This window comes from Microtus pennsylvanicus, chromosome 11, assembly GCF_037038515.1.
Source record: "Microtus pennsylvanicus isolate mMicPen1 chromosome 11, mMicPen1.hap1, whole genome shotgun sequence".
NCBI lineage: Eukaryota > Metazoa > Chordata > Mammalia > Rodentia > Cricetidae > Microtus > Microtus pennsylvanicus.
This window is the reverse complement of record NC_134589.1, coordinates 71812277-71832437: the sequence shown is the minus strand read 5'-3', so window position 1 is coordinate 71832437 and position 20161 is coordinate 71812277. Positions and strand designations below refer to the sequence as shown.

The following is a 20161-nucleotide window of genomic DNA, read 5'->3' as shown; positions in this document are numbered from 1 at the left end:
ATTACATTCACAAACTCCAGTCCATTTGTATTTTGCAAATTCAAGAAACTATTCCATTAGGCTATCCTCTCTTGATGAGTCCAAAATTTTGTACCTAATTTATTACTTTCTATTATGACTAAGGAAAACTGTTACTATAACTATCCAGTCTTCAACCCCATCAAAGATCCAAGAAGGATATAATATTACCTAGGTAAACAGGAGGTACAGAGCAAGCTACTTCTAAAACTAAGAATCAACAGAGACATTTGGCTACCTGGACAGTCACCCCAGGGTTCCTCTACAACGTTGGGGTACCCATCTTCAGCCTGCAGGCCTAAAATATCTGACAGACTCTTCTATGATGCAGGAATTTTGAAGAACTGTCTCACCTTGTCTTAGCAAAGTATGGCAGTTGCCTTTATGTCCCGTTTGTCCAAATTTGGACAGCATACTGTCAGTAGTCAAGGCAAATGCAGTTTCTTTGCCCAGTGGCTAACTTTGCCACAAATGAAAGCAAACTCCATATAGAGGTTTTTTGATGCCCACCATTCTTTTTTGAAGTGGACTGGTGCTATCAGGAACAGACATGTCTCACTGTTATAAAAAGCCTTATGTTATTAAAAAATCTTAAATGTCATATTCTGTAGATCTCTCAAGAATTTAAAGACCACCGCCTATCTAAAATATGTTTGACCTTAAAAACATATCTAACATGACTACAAATTTGATGACTAACTGCTAACCTGTATTTCTTAATTATCCTAAATAGTTTGTAATAAAGCTTTTAAGAACTAGAACTATACATTACATTTTTAAATGAGCTGTAGAGTACAATACCTTAAACAAGAGTAGAAACATATATACAACGTAACAAAAATAACCTTAAATTTCTATTAATATACAAAAATTCATATCAATGTAAAATATGAGATTAATAGTTGCTTTTTAGTTTAAAAGTAGATTCAATAATCTACCCTTTTATCCTATCATTCCTATACCAGTCTTATCATGTTCCTGTTTTTTTAATGTTTTGGGTTTTATACCTCAATTCCACTTCCTCCCAAGTTCTGTGATTTCCATACAAAACCTGTAACAACAGCTTTATTAAGAGTTCTATAACTGGGCAATGGTGGCACATATCTTAGAGCCCAGCACTTAGGAGGCAGAGGCAGGTGGGTCTCTGAGTTCAAGGCCAGCCTGGAAACTCTCTAGAATAACCAAACCAAAAAAAAAAAAAAAAAAAAAGTCTAGGCCTTCAGTCTCAATATTCTACTTTCAGGAATTTTAAGAAAAACTCTTGTCTTTCCCCAAAACATTCACAAATACTTATTATATCCTAACAGCTTGATTGTTTTGACTTTTCAGTTGAGCACAGGGTGTCTGTTCCATTTAAGTTCTCTAGCCTGCCTAAGCCTCTAAAAAGCCAAGTTGACAAACCTGAAGTTTCCTGTGTACCACTTTAGGGCTTTCACAATTTTGACTATTTTTTAACGTTTTCCAAAACACTGCCATTCTGATTTTACAAGGCCCTTTATTGTAGAGCAATTGGGCAGTCTTCAAGCCCATTACAAAAGGAGCCATAGACACCACATCTAAGTCAAAAAACACACTTAGTTACTAATTCAGTATTATTTCAAGTATGATTTGAATTTTACTTGCAGCCTCTATTCCCCACACTGATGCCCAGTGACCTTTAAATCACTCTGTCCCTAGCTTAAAAAAAAAAAATTAGACCCTCCTTTGCTACAGGAGAAAGGAACAAACTTTTAGCTTAGCAAGCATAGCCCTTCACAATCCAGGCTAGACATACCTTTGTAAAGCTGCTCTCAAGTCACTCCACTGTTCAGTAACACCTTACCACTGGCCTTACCCTCAAACCTGATACCTGAGTACACTCACTGTTCCCTTTGTTTAGAATGATCCCCATCTCCAACCTGGCAAGCTTCTAGTCAGTGTTACTTTTTTTAAACTGGCACCACACCCTCCGTAAGTTTAATCATTCTTCTGTTCCTTGAAGCACTTTGTGCACCCATTACTCCTACGCAGGACAGGAAGGCAGAAACTGAATTCGGTCACCTCTGAATTCTCATCATCTACCTCAGGACCATCATATGCTACTCCTTCATGTGCAGCTTAACAGAAAAATATAAATGGACAAAATAAAAGTAAAGCCCAGAGGGTAAAATGAAGGCAACCTGAACCAGCCTCCATTTTAGATTCAAGTAATATTCTTTTCTTCTTTAATTACTTATTCAAACACCAAACTCCACTGCATTCCACTGTGCTCAAATGCACATATGCTATGCATATATAGTCAGATTATACTTGGGTTTAGTCAGCACTTAACTTACAAGTAGTGTTTATTAGTCATATTTCATTGTAACATGGCTACATCCATAGCCTGATAATGGGTACAATTAAGGAGAAATGTAAATCAACAAAAGATTTTGCAGAAGCTATAAGGTTTCAAAAAATTCAAACCAGACAAGTGAATATATGTGGGCATTCTCGAAGTTGACAGAAGATTTAAGCCAGAGCTTCCTAACCAGTGGATCTTGCACATAGCAGAGGGCTGCAAATGTATTGAAGATACTGCACTCTCACCACACAAGGACCAAAGAACACAACTATAAGCTACCTCAAACACTTATTCCAGTATCATATATATATATAAAACCTTCATGGACTGCACTATAAGAAAAACTTAGTCAAAGAGCTGCACACCTTTAATCCTAGCCTCCAGAGGCAGACAGGAGGATTTCTAAGTGTCAGGACAGCAGGGACTTAGAGTCCTGACTTTTTTTTTTTTTAAGTTAACATGGGTACAGTGGGATGTCGAAACATCAACCAAAATACTAGTTAAAACTGTATGTATAGTATTTGTAGTCAGAACCAAGTTCTGTACTCCAACCTCTGTTCAATCAAAAACAACAACAACAAAAAAAACCCTGAAAATTCCCAGCAACCAGACACATTTAAGTTATACAAGTACTGACTTCCAAGGAGATATCACCAGTCACACAAGAAAATGTCTTTTTGTCACTTACTTTTTGTCCAGGTTAGCAAGCACCTTCCACCTAGTGAGAAACAGCCACAACGATCTACCTACCTTAAATAACTATTGGTTAAAATACTTCCTTGTCTAAAAACTAATACTTAACAACTATGTCACACTTAATATATCTTCATGAACACACAAAGCCTGATGTTTATCCTCATAACTAATATCTTGGTTGAATCACCGTATTCTTTCTAGGGTTCAGTTTCCTTGTGGCATCTTAAGAGAATTAAACTAGACCACAAGCTCCATGTAATTTTAACTCTAAAATTTATTCTAGAAAGCATCAAATTCAAAAGCAATTACAAACAGCAAACTATGCTTTCACAACCTTTTGGCTAGCCTACAGAACTGTTGTGGAACGGTGGAGAAGGCTAGGCAAGTGTGGGAAGTGGTTCTATTACAGAGCGAATTGGTTTTCGCTTAATGTATAGTCCCGCTCTTCTCCCAAGGGAAAAATCCCAAACACAGGCAGTCTACCCCCCCCCCCCAAAAAAGGTCTGCCTGAACTCAAATTCGAGCAGACTATTTCAACTCGGTAACAAGACGACGCTCGCAATTTGGTCACTTGCAGTTAAAAGCAAAGATTACAGTTGCTTCGGAACAGCCTCTAAAGATCATGTCAATAGAAAGAGTCAAAGGGGGGGGGGGTAGTTACCAAAGAAAATAACCATTGTTGCTGAAATATGAAAAGGCTAGTTTAGCTTTGGTTAAACCATGGAACTTTTCTTCGAGGAATTAGTACGCCAAATCCTGATAATCTCGACATCTGAGAATTACTTCTTTGGCCACGTAATCCGCTCCACACTAACAAGAAATATCAGCCTTAAACTGACTTTCCAACACTCGGGGGGTGGGGGTGGGGGAGAACGGTGAGCGCTAAGTTTGTCCACGGAGTGCCAAGTTCCACGCCGCACAGAGCGCCACCCCACACGGCCACTTCACCAAAGTTGCCACCGATCTTCGCCCCGAGTCCCGGGACACCAGCTCGTCTCCGGGCGCGCGTGACCAGAACCGGGGGTCCGAGAAGCTGGGGCTCAGGCCACCGCCCCTCCGGACGCCGTCGCCCTGCCGTCAATCAACACCCCCCCCCCCACGCACCCGACCGAGCCCCCGGGACTCCGCGCGGGGGCGCGGCCCGGGCACCGACGGGATCGCGACTGCAGGGTGTCAAGGAGGGGGAGCGACAGACGTCACTCCGAGCACTACTAAGTTGTGTGTGAGTGCGTGCTCGGGGTCCCCAGGGCACGAACCCCCCCACCCCCCGGGGGATGGGAGAGAGCGCAGGCAACAGAGCCTCGGCGGGACTCGGCTAAGCCGGCCGCGCTCACCTCTCGAGCCGCGCCGCCTTCCTCCGCCGCTGCCGCCGCCTCCTCCTCCCGGTGAGTGCAGCGGGGTCTGCCCTGTGAAACCACCATACCAGTCCCGCCCGCTGCTGCAGCGCCGCCGCCGCCGCCGCCGCCGCTCCTCAGCCGCCTCAGCCGCCGCTCTTTGTTTCCCCCTCCTCAGGCGCCGCTCCTCAGCCGCCCGCCTCGGTCGCCCGGACCCCACGAGCCGCCGCTACGCTCTGCCGCCCTCTCGGCCCCCGGCCTCGCCCTCTTCGCCGCGCCCGCCGCCGCCTTCGCCTCCGCGCCGTCGACGCCGCCGCCACCGACGCCGACGCCTCCTCTTCCGCGCCCCCCTCGTTTTCATTGAAAGCAAACAAGCATCATGGCGGCGGCCGCCGTCCCCCTCCCACCCCAGCCAGCGAGCGCCCCGCTCACCGCCGCCTCGCCAACATCCTGGCTTCCCATTGGCTGATACTACTGGGCGCGACCATTCCGCGTCGGGCGGGGGATGGCTCTTTGCGGGCCGTCGCTCAAGCCCGGTCTCCGTTCCCCCCCGCGTCGCGGAGCAATGAGCCGGCCCAGCGCGCTCCTGCCCGCCCTCCCGTCCTCTCTTCCCGCTCTCTTTGCGCCTAGCCTTCTCCCTGCCTCCAGTCTCCTCCTCTTCCTCCGCCTTTCAGCTGCTCTCATCTCGTTCACCTTTATCTCCACTTTTCCCTTGATGTTTTTTCCTCCTCTTCAGTCACTTTTCTTTTCTTTGGCCTGTCAGTCACTTGGAAGCATAGATAAGCTCTCACAAACTTTTAACCTATCCAGTATCTTGATCTGGCCAGAGAAAAAAAAGTTCAATCTTGAATAGTTGACCAATTGTTCCTGCCCTAACTATGCAGAAAAAATTAATCAGCAGGCAGTTTTTTGTTTGTTTTGTTTTGTTTTTATAGAATCCTAGTTTAAGTTAGGAACCAAAGCCGCATTCAAAGGCTAACACAGTCTATCTATCCTGGGCAAACTGTGGTTGCAGGTAAACCGGGGAAGAAATGGGCTGATTAATGATGTTTACGTCAGGGGATAATAGTTGACTGGTATTTGGGGCACAGGGATTAATCAGACTCCACCTTGTCTTGAGTCAGCGTGATGGTGTATGGGCAAGAGTAACATCTTGACAGACAAAATACACTGCTGATGTAAGGTAAAGTGTGAAGGACAATAGCTGTCTCTACCTCATGTCAAATCAGCCCAAAAGATGTGAGGCGAAATGGTTTCCAGGAACTAACAAGGAAGAAATAAACACACGTCCCTCAAGGAAGTCTGGGAAATGGGTGGCTGTTGCCTGAGGCTGAGGAGAGCTGGGAGGGCGAAGCACTGAGGGACAAAAGCCCTTCCCAGAAGCAGATGTTCTGTTCAAGACAAACAGTTTGTGTTTGCTTGGCTCCAGCATTGCCTTGAGATGATCATTGCCTGCCCTTTACCAGGATAGCAGTGCCAGCCTAGGCCTCTAGTGCTGTGGGACACTAGACAAAGTCAATGGAATGTAGGTGCCCGTCATCCATGAGGAATTAGTAAGGACGGGTGCAGAGTAGCTACCTGAAGATATTCCTCCATAACCTCCGAGCCCTGACCTACTCAAGTTGTTCAGTGCCTGTCTTATACAAAGGGTACGAGGCTGAGGGGCCACTGATCCTGCTGGGCCATTCCCATTCCACTGCTGTGCCCTGGCAACCTGTGCTCCCGCCTAGAGATGGTTCCTGTTGTAATTCAGTGGCCCAAGGGGAACTGCCTGTTTGAGAGTGACTGTATGCCCCCAGAGGAGAAGAAGTCTGGTTGTGTAACAAAAGCCTCGGCTTCATTAAGCAATAATTCTATTAGAGTTCATGAATCAGATGCTTAGCTAGACAGTTCTGCTGGTCTTACTTGTGGTCTTCCATGCCAATGCCTCGCAAAGGTGGATGGATGTTGGATCCCTGACATCTCCATGTTCCTTAATAAAGCTCCTCGTTCTGTGTTGGCAGTACTTCCTTTGCGGATGCTCTCCTCAGCTGAGGTCATCCTGGGTCACTAACAGGGTAACTCAGGGCTCCAAGAGGAAGAAATAGAAGGGCTCAGCTCTCCTAAAGTATGTCTCTTCCTCTGTATTCATCCACCAAGCAGTCATAAGCCCAGGGTGGGTTTTAAAGAGGACAGGAACAAAGGAATAGCTGTGTGCACACAGAGGGAGTGGTGGACGTATTCAGCGCCATTGAGGCACACACCCTGCAAATACTGAGGTCCCCAGAAATGCATGATACTGTTCAATCTGATTCCAGTGACAAAATTGCCATGAAAACTGCCCATCGAAGCCGATCCTGACAATCTGAACTGCTAAGGAACCAGAATGCTTGTGACGGAAGATTCATGGTTCTTCTAGTGGGTAAGCACAGGGAAAACCAAGCTGCACCAGACACTGGTGATGCTGAAATATGGACCCTGGTTAGCTAGTCAACTCTGAAAGTCTGACATGTCCTCTGTAGGGGCTGGAGACTTGGTATCCAAGGATGGTCACTGACAACCTGAATTCTTTTTCCTTGTGTAGTACTAAGGGTGTTGTATATCCTTGCCCTCCTCCTCCATTTCTCTGGGCTCAGGGTCACAGTTTCTTTAGTTAGAATCTGGTATTATAAAGTTACAGGTCTCCATAGATCTTCTTCATGTTCTTTATTGTCTCTAGGTCTAGTGTATTAGACTTCATTTGATTCAAAATCAAGTTCAAACAGCTTTAGGGAAAAAAAGAAAGGAAAAGAAGTAGTTGGTATGGTGGTGTGAATGTAATTGGCCCCCATAAGCTCATAGGGAATGGCACTATTATAAATGTGGCTTTGTAGAGGAAGTGTGTCATTGTGGAGGTGGACTTTGAGGTCTCTTATATGCTCAAGATACTGCCCAGTGTCTCAGACTACTTCCTGATGCCTGCATAAGATGTAGAACTCTCAGCTCCTTCTCCAGCGCCATGTCTACCTGCATGCTGCCATGTCCCACCATGATGATAAGGAACTGAACCTCTGAACTGTAAGCCATCTGGTTAAATGCTTTCCTTATCAGAGTTACCATGGTCATGATGTCGCTTCACAGAAATAAAAACCCTAACTAAGATAGTTGGCTCAAATAGTTTTAAAGGTCAGGGAAAATATACCGTTCAAGTGTTACCTGATGTGAGGACTGATGACTTGCTAAGCTCTACTTGCTTCCATCTTCTACAGGGTATAAGACCAGCAAGAAAACGAGTCTGTCCTGAACTAGCTTTCATTTCCATTCCTGAACCAAAAACCATGATTCAGGGGAACATAGTGTGCCCTAGCCAGAAAGAAGTCACAGTCCACCCCATCCCACCCCATCCCATGTAATTGAGCAGGATTCAACCTCTCCTAAAGAATATAAGGAGCATAGCCAGGTGGTGGTGGTGCCTCCTTTAATCTCAGCACTTGGGAGGCAGAGGCAGGCGGATCTCTGTGAGTTCGAGGCCAGCCTGGTCTACAGGGAGAGTGCCAGGACAGCCAGGACTGTTACACAGAGAAACCCTGTCTTGAAAAATACCCCCCCAACAAAAGAATATAAGGAACAGATGGAGAGAATAAGCAGAGGGGGAAACGGAGATGAGATGATGTTGCTGGGAAAGAGAGAAAGAGAAGCAGAAAGACACAGCAACCTAAGGTTTATTCTTTGTCAGGTCTCCTGCACACAGAGCCCTGCTAGCTTCTTCTCAGCACGCCCAGTTTGTCCTGGCTTCACTCCTAGTAGGTGGAATTGTGAGAAGATACCTGGAAACCTTATAAACTTCCATTCTGAGCTCAACGTGCCCCCTGAGGACTCACCTTAGAGGACCTGCCAGAAACGGTCAAGGCACCAGGTTTGTTTCTGCTTTTTTGTATATCTGTCACAGTTTCAAAGAAATACATTTTTGCTAAACAAAAATTATTAGGGACTAGGAAAACACCCTGGGGTGCGGCGCTTGCCTATTGTGCACAGGGCTCTGGCTTGGATCCTCACTGGAAATAAATAATAAAAATTGTTAGTCGTGAATTTGAGGGAGGGAAAAACTCTTAAAAAAACAAAAAAGAGCCAGTTTGTGTTGGTGCATGCCTTTAATCCCTGCACTCGAGAGGCAGACGCAAGTGGATCTCTGTGAGTTTGAGGCCAGCCTGGTCTACAAAGTGAGTTCTAGGACAGTTGGGACTGTCTTAGAGAAACATGTCTTAAAAAAACAAAGAGAAACCCTGTCTTTAAAAACCAACCAACCAAACAAAACAAACAAAAACAAACAAAAAACCAGAGAAGCATGAAGAAGAAAGTATATCTCACCCTGGTTCCCACCTCAGCCACACCCTGAAAAGCTGAGCATTTGGGTTAATTATTGATAAACCTCAAGCTTATCCCAAGACAAAAGTACTTAGATGAGAAGTCAAACTGAGGTGTCCTACCTTCTAAAGGTTTCATGTCCTAAGGTTTAATATATGTGCTGAGAATATCTTTAAAAAAAAGTTTTGAAAGTATGTCAATCACATTCCAAATAATATGCCCAATTTATTTCAGTACCAGATACCATTTCAGGGGAGTGAACCTGTAAATTTCTATCAGAGGAGGCTGGGTGGGGAGATGGTTCAGCGGGTAAGAGCACTTCCCGTGCAAGCTCAAAGACGTCCATCATCTTTCTGATCTCCTCCTGTGTGCAACACACACCCTGACTCATATTTACCGTACTTCCCCCAGGAATGTCTGAGGGTTTGAGGTGTGGGGTGAGAGGCAGAGGGTAGTCAGGTATGGCTTTCAGAGCTTTAGCCCCAGCAACTGGTAGGTTCTTTGGTGTCAGCTCTGATGTGTACGGCAGAGGTTGGAGTTTGGTTTGGGCAATGCTGGAAAAGCCTGGCGATTCCTCCCACCTCAAATGTAAGATGCCAACGCCTACAAGCGACTCATCATTGATACTCCCCTGGGTGAGGAGCACTTTCAGGTACATTCTTGTTATGAGACAGGAGGTGTAGAGTGATGGCAGGAGCCTGAACTGGAGAGTCCGAAGTGTGTTTACTAGAGAGAGTGGCCTAAACACTGAGAGAAGGACTTTGTTGCTGGCAGATAGCAAGCCTGTTAAGTTTCTCAGAACTGATCCTGCATCCTGTGATGATTAGCTTTGCCTGTCAATTTGACTGGATCTGGAATCAATTAAATGGCAGGTCTCTATGAGGAATACTCATTTTTATTTCTATCTGTGTATTTGTTTGTTTTGACACAGGGGCTCACTATGCAGCCCTAGATGGCCTGGAACTCATTATGCAGACCAAATTATCAAAAGGTTTATTAGAGGCATCAGCTCATGTTGCTTCCCCTTGTTGCCTTTGTGCCAGAGGCGAGCAGAAGGTACTTGGTGGTGGGAGCATACAGTGCCGAGAGCTACTTAGCTCATGGTGGGTGAAAGTAGAAAGAAAGACAGGAAGGCACAGGGGTTGCAATATCCTTCTGAGGGCATGCCTCCAATAGCCTAACTTCCTCCTACTAGGCTCTACCTCCTAAAGCAGTGGACACTCCTAATGCTGTGACTCTTAAATTCAGTTCCTCCTTTTGAGGTAATTCCCCAACCATAAAATTATCTCATTGCTACTTCATAACTGCAATTTTGCTACTGTATATGCATTGTAATATAAGTATCTGATATGCAGGATATCTGATATTCGACCCCTGTAAGTTTGCTCGACCCCTCATGTTGACAGGGGTTTCTATCCCGCCAGGTCCCACAATCGTTCAGTCCCCAAAAAACACACAGACGTCTACATTAATCATAAACTGATTGCCCTATTAGCTCGGGCTTCTTATTAACTCTTTTCACTTATATTAGCCCATAATTCTTGTCTGTGTTAGCCACATGGCTTGGTTCCTTTTCAGCGAGGCATTTTCATCTTGCATTCTCTGCTGCTGGTCACAACTGCAGACTGACACTTTCCTCTTCCCAGAATTCTCCTGTTCTCATCGCCCCGCCTCTATTTCCTACCTGGTTGCCCTGCCTATACTTCCTGCCTGGCTACTGGCCAATCAGCGTTTATTTAAAATACAAGTGACAGGGTACAGACCATTGTCCCACAGCACCCTCAGAGGGGTTGTGACCCACATATTGAGAACCACTGTCCTAAAGTCTTCACCACCTCCCATCGGCACCACCGGTTGGTGGCCAAGTCTTTTAACACATGAGCTTTTGGTGAATGTACCAGTTCCAAACTGTAACACCTGAGATGTCTTTGGACTCCGGCATCAAGAAGGCCGTTATCAGACATGGTCCTTCCATATTGATCTAAAGCATGACCTGAAATAAACATTTCCCCTTTATAACTTAATCAGCCTGTGGTTTTATGATATTTGCAAAAGAAAAGTAGATTAGAACAGAGTGACGTTGGTGTTCATTGTCAGCATGACTAAATTTAAAATCCCTCTAGATATGGGCATCTGGGCAGGCCCCTAGATTATCCTGACTAGGTTAACTGAAGTGGGAAAGCCTGCCCTCTGTGGGTGGCACCATCCCCTAACATAGATCCTGGACTCTGTTGATGGGAAAGTAGACTAGGCAGCAGTATGCATTCATCTACTGCTCTCTGCTTCTTACTGCGGGTGCAGTGTGACCAGCTATCTGAAGCTCCTGCTGCTGTGAATTCCCTGCAATGATGGGCTATCACCTGGAACCGTGAGCTGAAGTGTTAGTAACAACAGAAACTAAGAACAGGTAGCAAGCACAGGAAGGTGAGCAGCACCTCTATCACCACTGGAAATTCAAAACAGGTATTTTCATTTTCTATCCAGTTGTGGAGAAGCTCATTTTTCTCCTCAAATAATTCAATTCATCAATTTCCTTACTAAGGTAAGATTCTTACTGTGTAAAAGTTAACCACTTTAGAATGTATAATTTAGTGGCATTTTTTTATATTTTTTTATTTGTTTATTTATTTATTTAGTATACAATATTCTGTCTGTGTATATGTCTGCAGGTCAGAAGAGGGCACCAGATCTCATTACAGATGGTTGTGGGCCACCATGTGGTTGCTGGGAATTGAACTCAGGACCTTTGGAAGAGCAGGCAATGCTCTTAACCACTGAGCCATCTCTCCAGCCCTAGTGGCATTTAGTGTACTTGTGATATTGTAAACCCACCTCCTCTCTCCAGTTGTAAAGTATTTCCATCCCATAGAAGAGTATGCTGGAGATGACTTGAGATACTGCTTTAACTCATTTACTGATGTGAAATAGCAGGCATTAGGCTCACCAAATTACTTATTACTGATTACACTATTTCAATGTACAACTGGGGCCTGGAGAGATAGCCCAGCGGTTAAGAGTATTTATCGTTCTTCCAGACAACCTGGGTGCATGTATGAATCATTATTACCAGAGACTCTTTTTTAATTTTTGCATGTGTACCTGTAGTGGTGTGTGAGGAATGTGTTTGCGTGTAGTGTGTGTGAATGTGGGTGTGAGATTGCCATAGCATGTTACTGAGGTTGGAGAACACATCTAGTATTGGTTCTCTCCTTGTGTGAGATAGAGTATCTGTGTTATTCTCCACTGTGTCTGCGGGACAAGCTGGCCCATGAGCACCTTGGGGATTCCCTTGTCTTTTCCCATCTTGCATTAAGAACACTTGCATTACAGAAGAACACTACTGCATTGAGTGTTTATGTGGCTTCTGGGGATTCAAACTCAGATCCTTGTGCTTTTGAAATAAGTTCTTCACACATAGAGAATCCCCCATGCCTTTTTTTTTTAAAGATGGTGTCTTCTGTATCCAAGACTAGCTGTGGACTTGCTGTGTAGCCAAAGATTATCTTGAACATCTATATTGTTATCTTGTTTTAGGCTGGTTCTCATTATATAGCCTTGGCTGGCCAGAACTGGCTATGTAGGCTGGGGTTAAAGGAATGCACCACCATGCCTAGTTTATCTTATTTTAAATTATGTTCATGAGAGAGGAAGGTTTGTATATATGAATTCGGGTACCTGCAGAGTCCAGGAGGGGGCATCAGATTCCCCCAGGGGCTGGAGTTACAGGTGGATGTAAGTTGTACCTAACGTGGGTATTGGGAACCAAACTTGAGTCATCCAAAAGAACAATACGTGGTCTTAACCACAGAACCATCCCTCTAGCCCTCTTCCTTTTTGTTATTAGTTTTAACCACACATTTTTATTTATGCTGTGTGTGTGTGTGTGTGTGTGTGTGTGTGTGTGTGTGTGTGTGTGTAGGTCAGAGGACAACCTGAGGGAGTTGGTTCTCTTCTTCCATCATCTGGTACTCAGGGATTGAACTCAGATCATCAGGCTTGATAACAAGTATCTTTACCAACTGAGTAGTCTCGCAGGCTGAGACATTGAGCTCCTGATCCTCCTGACTCCTCCTCCTGGGTGCTCAGCGCACAGGCATGCAGCACCACTGGTTTATGTGGTTCCATGTTTCAAGCTCAGAACTTTACGCACGCTAAACGTGATGACTAATCTTGATTGTCAACTTGACCACATCTGGAACCAACTAAAACCCAAGTAGCTGGGCATGCCTGTCATGGATTTTCTTGATTGGATTATTTGAACGGGGCTCACCCTAAATATGGATCATTTGAAGTAGGAAGATTCACCTTAAATCTTGGTGACATCTTCTTGTGGCAGCTTTTAAAAAGAGCATGAAAAAATGAAGTTTTGTTTTTTGCCTGCTTGCCCTCGCTTCCTCTGGCAAGTCCATCTAACCCGATGCTGAGGCACTCCTTTGCTGGTAGTAAAACCTACTTCAGGATTCCAGTGAAGACTGAAAGGCCGGCTGAGACATCTAGCCTTGTAGACTGACCCACTACCAGATTCTAGGTCCTTCTGTTAGGAGACAACTATTGGTAGACTGGCTGAACCATGGTTTGTTAGCCACTCTAATAATAGAGAGGGAGAGATTGATTTGGAACTGAAAAGATGGCTCAGCAGTTAAGAGTACTTATTCTTGCAGAGGATCCAGGTTTAATTCCCAGTATCCACACGGACTCAAAACTGCCCACAACTCCAGTGCCAGAGGATCCAACCCCCTCTTCTGACTTCCTTGGGTACCATGCACACATGTAATACACAGACATGCATTCAATCAAAGCACTCATTCACATAAAATTAAATAAATTTTTAATATACTCATTCATTTATTCTATCAGTTCCTCTACAGAGCCCTAACTAATACACTAAGCATGCGCCTAACCAACTGAGCTACTCACAGATCAGAGTTTTGTTTTTGTTTTTAATAAATTGAGAATTGTACCCTCAAGGTTTTAGGAAGTGCCTCTTCTTTTTTTTTTTAAAAAAAAAGATTTATTTCTTTTTATTTCCTGTACATTGGTTTGCCTGTATGAGGGTGTTGGATCCCCTAGAACTGGAGTTACAATCAGTTGTGAGCTACCATGTGGGTGCTGGGAACTGAACTCAGGTTCTCTGGAAGAGCAGTCAGTGCTCCCAACCACTGAGCCATCTCTCCAGTCCCCAACACAGAGTTCTTATCGTGAATGTTTTATCACAAATACATGGTGTCTTCAACCAAATGCCTCTTCTGCTTAGGTTGTTATACTTTCCTTGTTGATTTTCAAATACTGAAACATCTTGTGTAACTGGGACGGAGCCCAGTTAGTCCGGGCATGTCATTCCTTTTGTACATTCTTGGAGTCGATCTGCCAATGTTTTCATGCGTGTATTTGCATAAGCTTAGGAGCAATATAGATTGTGGTTTTCTTTCTTGTGCTATATTTGTATGAGAGTCAAACTGGTCCCTAAAAATCAGTGAAGTATTCCCTCTTCTATTTGGAGGAACAGATCTTATATTTGGTGAAGTACTCCTTCTCAGCTTGGGATTCCTTTATCTTTTTACATCTGTTTACTTTCTTGACTATGCCAGACTTTTGTTGCCATGACGAAGATACTTGAGGTAACTTATGGTGGCGCGTGGTTTCAAAGGTTTCAGTTTCAAAAGGTTCAGTACTACAGGTCTCATCACTTTGGGCGTGGGACGAGGCCGACCATGAGCATGCAGAAGAGGACTCCGTCCACCTAGTGGTGGCTAAGAAGAGAGTAAGAGAGTAAGGGACCGAGATATAGCTTCCTAGTGACCTACTTCCTCTAACTGGACCCCACTGCCTAATTTTAATACCTCCCAACAATGTTGTCACATTGAGAAGCCACGAAAGATAAACCCATTGCTTAAATGAGAGCCCTTGGGATCCAGTTATTTCCCCAAAGCCACCAAGTCCCCACTATAGGAACCTGTGGAGGACATATATTCAAACTGTAACAGTTTTATTTGTATGTCTTTTTTTTTCTTTTTGTTTTTTCAAGACAGGGTTTTTTTTTTCTCTGTGTAGCTTTGGAGCCTGTCCTGGAACTCACTTTGTAGACCACGCTAGCCTCAAGCTCACCGAGATTTTTCTGCCTCTGCCTCCCAAGTGATTAAAGGTGTGTGCCCCCACCTCTCGACTTTATTTATTAGACTTCGGGGAGTCTAATGCCTGGCAGTTCATTGTCAGCATATTTAAAGCACCATACAGTTTGGGAAAAGTCTCCAGGCAACAATCAGTCCCCGTTCTAGGTTTCCAGGCAACAATCAATTCCAATTCCAGGTGCACAATAAAGCTTAAGATGTACTCCTTTACAAAGTACATGTGACCATGAAGATGGGTTCTAGAGGGAAGGGTCTAGAGTCTAGTGTGGTCTCTTACTGAGAGCAGAGAGATCAGCAAGCCATAAAGTACACATGGCATCTTCCCTAAGGATGGGTTCTATTATCTGGGAGCTAAAATAATGGCCTGGGCAGTGAGACTCTGGGATGACCATTGTGGGGGATTTGGATGAGGTCTGCCTCCACAGATAGTCAAAAGGTCACCAGGTCATTAACAATATCCACTCCCACCCAGAAGGGTGGGAAAACAGGTGTTTGATCTCCTCTGTTGAAGAGAGGCCCCTGTGTTTAACATTTCTAGTTGCTAAGTGCTCTGGGCACAAGGACCTTCATGCCCCCAATATGCCTGCAGCACATTTCCTTCATTTTCCTTTACTCAGGGTGTCCTCCTCCACCTTAATCCCCTAACAGCAGATTGACCTGCTATGCAGTCTGGGGGCCTTGGTTCTTCCAGAAACTTGAAGGGCGCCACTTCCTCCTACCCATCATTTTAGGTGGGAATCCTGCCAGTGTCTAATTGTTCTTTTGTAGGTGATTGCCCCGTTCTTCTTCAGCTGCTTTAAATATTTTTAAGTTGTTTCGGTTTGAGAATTTTAATTATGATGAGTCTTATGGATTTCTTTGGCCTCCTATTTGAGAGTCACCGCTGTTCTTGGATCTATAGACTTATATCTTTCACCAAGGAAATAGCCATTCAGTGAGAATTTTTCTGGTCTTGTTTGCCTTCCAGAATTCTCATGGTATGAATTCTTTTCTATACAGTTTCTCCTTATCCTCAGGGTTATATTACAAGACTTACAGCATGGATGCTTAAAACTACAGTTTATATACTGTGTTTTCCCTCCTATACATGCATTCCTATGGTAAAACTTAATTTATAAAGAAGTCAAATGTTAATTAGGCACCATGAATTAAATAAAAGAACTAACTACAAAATTGGACAATTATAACAATATAATACAAACTTATACATTGGAGCCATTGTCAGTTAATGTAAGGGTTACCTGATATCACAACAGTTCATCTGATAACCAAGATGTCTACTAAGGGACTAACAGACAGGCAGGACATGAAAAGGGGATGCTTCGTATCCCAGATGGTCTGGACTAGGGTGGCATGCGGTTTCATCATGCCGCTTGGAGTGACACGCGGTTTAAAAGTTGTGAATTGAGACAGGGTTTCTATATAGCTTTTGGAGCCTGTCCTGAAACTAGCTTTTGTAGACCAGGCTGCCCGCGAACTCAGAGATCCGCCTGCCTCTGCCTCCCAAGTGCTGGGATTAAGGGCATGCTCCACCACCACCCTGCTTGTGAACTGTTTCTTGAAGACGTTTTCTCCCAAATGACTGCCCTTGACCATGGACAGCCAAAACCATGGGCAGTAAAATCACAGAGAAGGGAGGGCTGACACAGTACCTCAAGTCTGTGTCAAGAAGGAACCATTGTTCCTTCTCAGTCTGTCTCTTTCTGTTCTTCAGACTGAGTAACTTCCTCCAGTCTGTCTTTAGGAGTTCTCCGTCACCCATACGGGGTTTTGAGAGACACTGAAACCAGTCACATGGTGTTTGTCATCCCCATGGGACTAAGTCTGTCCTGTAAGACTAGAAGTTGTGATTCTTGCATTTCCCAGTTTTATAATTTTCCTTTTTGTTTTAGAGCTTTTCCTTTGCTGAGGTTCTCTTTCTTTTTCTTTTTTTTTAATTTTTCAATAGAATTTGTGACTGTTGATGCCCTTTATGATTGGCACTTTAGATTCCTTGACATATCATCCCAACATCTGGTTCATGTCAGTACTGGCAGAGGTGGTCATCCCTAATGCAAATTGTGGCTTCCCTGGTTCTGGGTATGATGAGTGGTTCTCTACTGCACCCTTCCTGTTTTGGTTATTGGAGGAGAGAACCTTTTAAGTCTCTTATTTCAGTCCCCCAGGTTAGCGCGTCCTGTCTTCCTTTGTGAGCTTTAGCACTGACGATAACTTGGCTTTTGAGCTCTTGCAGTACCCTCCTGTTCTCGTTGGTTTTTCTGATGCTGCCAAGCCACCTCATACTCCACACTCCCATTCCGTTCCTGCTCTCATCCTCTGTGACAGCAGAAGGCACCTGTCTACTTTGTCTTTCCTTTTAGAGAAGAAAGGAAGAATCCGCGGTCTCTTTATGCCACCGTAAGGAGGGTAGAAGACACAGGGCTTTGCTGATGTCACCACCTCAGGTCTATCTGGCTGTAGAGTAGAGTCTGGGACCTGCCAAGGTTTGGCTACCATTGCTGCTACAGACGGTGAACTCAAATCATGTAATAGTTAGGGCCTTGACTGTGGAACAGTAGTACTATGTCCTTACACGGCCTGGTCCTGGAAACCTGTCTAGGAGTGATGAGAGAATGAAGGAAGGGTATGGACACACAGACCCAGGCACAGAAAAACTGGGGTCAGGTGGGCTGAGCCACAACAGGACAGAAGCTCAGCACGTCTGTTTTATACAGTTGAACAGGGAGGAGGAGTATTATACACAGCTAAACAAGGAGCTGGGGTTATAAAGATCTACACACTGTCAGCGTTCACACTCAGTCTCTCTGGCCTCACCCAGGGAAGGCTCTTTCACTCCCATGGGTCTGAGGCACTGGAGTCCTTGAGATGGCTGTGCCCTGTCGAACAATACACATTCACTCAGGACTTTACTCACTCACGAAAGAACCAGAGTTGGCATGGCAAGTGATTTCACCACTCTACTGATGCAGGTGGATTGTATAATCCTGGCCATAGTGCGGCAGATAGATGCATTTTGAAGAGGTATGTGTGCATGTGTGCATGTTTGTTTGTGCATGCGTGCATGTGTGTGTGTTATTTGGGCTTGGTGTGAGAGGTCAAAAGAGGATGTCAGATGTCCTCTCTTTCACTCTTGGCCTTAATCCACTGAGACAGGGTCTGTCACTGAACCTGGAGCTAGAGTGGCAGCCAACAAGCCCCAGTGATCCTTATGTCATGTCTCTGACCCCCAAAGTGCTGGTATTGTGGGCTCTTGGATGACCACACCCAGCTGTCTACATGGGTGCTGGGGATTCAGACACTCCTCATGTTTACCCACTGAGACATCACCCTTGACCCAATATATTGAAGTTTTTGGGTTTTGTTTGGTTGGTTTTTTTTCAAGACAAGGTTTCTCTGTGTAGTCCTGGCTGTCATGGAACTAGCTCTATAGACCAAGCTGGCCTTGGACTCACAGAGATTTACCTGCCTCTGTCTCCCAAGTGCTAGGATCAAAGGCGTGCGCCACCACAGCCCAGCTATACTCAAGTTTTAATCTCAGTTTTCAGCTCGTTTGTATGATCTGGGGTCTAAGTAAATTATGACTCAAGTGCCTACTTTCTAGACTTTTGTTGTCCCCCCTTTCATTCTCCCTATTTGGGGGGAGTGTTGTTCTCCTGTCTTGATTCTTTTATTGTATTTTTCATGGGGTTTTTAAGAACAACTGAAATTGGGTCAGTATAGTCGACACTGCATCTTAAACAGAATTTGCAGAATCCTTTTATAGGCCTGTAGCTGGCACCCAGGCCTGTTATGAGAACCAAGTGCTCCACCACGGAACTCTACACCCAGCCTTTTCCTGTGCATCTGTGCTCATAGTCGTTCCCTCATATTACTTACGTATTGCCCCAATATTACTTACTTCTGTTTCTAATGTTTCTCCCCTTTTAAAGTCAGACTATGAATCCAAGTTTTTCTCTTTTCTTATTTTTATTTTTATTGGAATTTTAAAGCAGCCTTTATTGAGGTCACATTTGGTTTTTATTTCATTAGTTTCATTTCGTTATTATGAAATTTCTCCTCCTACTCTCTTGGTAACTATTGCCTTCCTTGTTTTCTCTCTACAAGCGAAAGAAAACCCATCTCTTTTGTTTTCAATTGTTTTTATTTTTAAAAACTTCACAAGACTATTTTTTCCCCTGGGTTTTCATTTGGGTGTAATCAAGAACTTTGAACATCCAATACTCTAATTGGTATAACTTCAGGAATGATTGTTTCCTTTCTGTTTCTTCTTTAGAAAATAGTTATTTGCTGGGTGGTGGTGGCGCATGCCTTTAATCCCAGCACTCAGGAGGCAGAGGCAGGCAGATCTCTGTGAGTTTGAGGCCAACTTGGTCTACAAGAGCTAGTTCCAGGACAGCCAGGGCTACAGAGAGACCCTGTCTTGAAAAACAAAACAACAGGAAGGAGGAAGGTTATTTGTGAGATTTAAACTTCTTACTGGTGTTAGGATTATGGGTATGTGGCAAGAGGATAAGGATGGACCAGGATGAATCTACATTTTGTATTAATTTTTCAGTTATTGCTTCATGGTAAGAAACATAGAATAACTCCTACATTTTTTAATTCACTTAGATGTCCCAGTGGCTGAGTAAAGTGATTTTGGTAATAGCTTCATGCATATTTGAAGAGAATGATCGTCTCGAGGGACTCACTGTATTATGCAGAAGATAAAGGAAAGAATTTTCGTTGAAGCTTTGAAACAAGGATTTGTACTTATTGATTGGGTCATGCATGCCCATTTTTTGGGCTTTGGACAGTATTTCTTGTAGGGGGCTACCCTGTACACCATGAAATGCTTAGTAACGTCCTTTGTCTCTAACCCACTGGATGCCGGTAAATCCCCATCAGCTCTTTCGTTCAGAAATACCTTCAGATGTTGCCAGTAGTCCTCTGAGTACAGAATCACTCCAATTTGGGAACCAGTACTGCTCTAAGGTTTCATATCTATGAATTACATTTAATCCACATCATAAATATATATTACACATCCTGATTTTGCACATAACAAGTTATAAACAGAACTAATATCCATAAACAGAAGTCCAAGGAAGTTAAATGTAATCTAAGCATCATTTGTAATTTTTTGAACAGCACCAAAACCAAACAAAAAATCAAAGCTGGGGATCTGGGGAAATGATTCAGGGGTAAGAAGACTTGCTGTGCAAGCATAGGGACCAGAATTCGCATCCCAAGGATACACATAAACATTCTGGTGTGACTGAATACATACATGTCTGTAAGCCCAGAGCTGCGGGAGGGAGAGAGAGGCTTGCTAGGGCCTGCTCCCTGCCAGGCTGGCT

The 20161-nt window shown here is 44.2% G+C and overlaps 2 protein-coding genes across 5 annotated transcripts in view; one reads left to right on the top strand and one right to left on the bottom strand.

The window, feature by feature from the left end:
- The window catches only part of Cnot6 (CCR4-NOT transcription complex subunit 6), a 47852-nt gene extending 43238 nt beyond the window's left edge, over positions 1-4614 (bottom strand). For 2 of the 4 annotated variants that reach the window (XM_075992826.1, XM_075992829.1), the window contains exon 1: positions 4372-4494. The gene's annotated coding sequence lies outside the window, so the exon portion shown is untranslated. Of the gene's footprint in view, positions 1-3985; positions 4021-4371 lie in introns of those variants that run through there. The other 2 variants (XM_075992828.1, XM_075992827.1) reach the window with 2 other exon arrangements.
- Positions 3758-6369, top strand: LOC142831622 (uncharacterized). The gene is made up of 3 exons (XM_075941830.1): positions 3758-3832; positions 3960-4422; positions 4550-6369. The coding sequence occupies exons 1-3, from the start codon at positions 3758-3760 to the stop codon at positions 4999-5001; spliced, it is 990 nt and encodes a 329-aa protein (XP_075797945.1). The 3' UTR covers positions 5002-6369.
- The last annotated feature ends 13792 nt before the right edge of the window (positions 6370-20161 follow it).

Bases quoted from the DNA above. Each gene is read 5' to 3' on its own strand.
- LOC142831622 (XM_075941830.1), top strand. From the start codon at position 3,758: ATGGAACTTTTCTTCGAGGAATTAGTACGCCAAATCCTGATAATCTCG. The intron at 3,833-3,959 runs GTAATCCGCTCC...CACGCCGCACAG, and splicing joins AGAATTACTTCTTTGGCCAC to AGCGCCACCCCACACGGCCA. The intron at 4,423-4,549 runs GTGAGTGCAGCG...CCCCCTCCTCAG, and splicing joins GCCGCCGCCTCCTCCTCCCG to GCGCCGCTCCTCAGCCGCCC.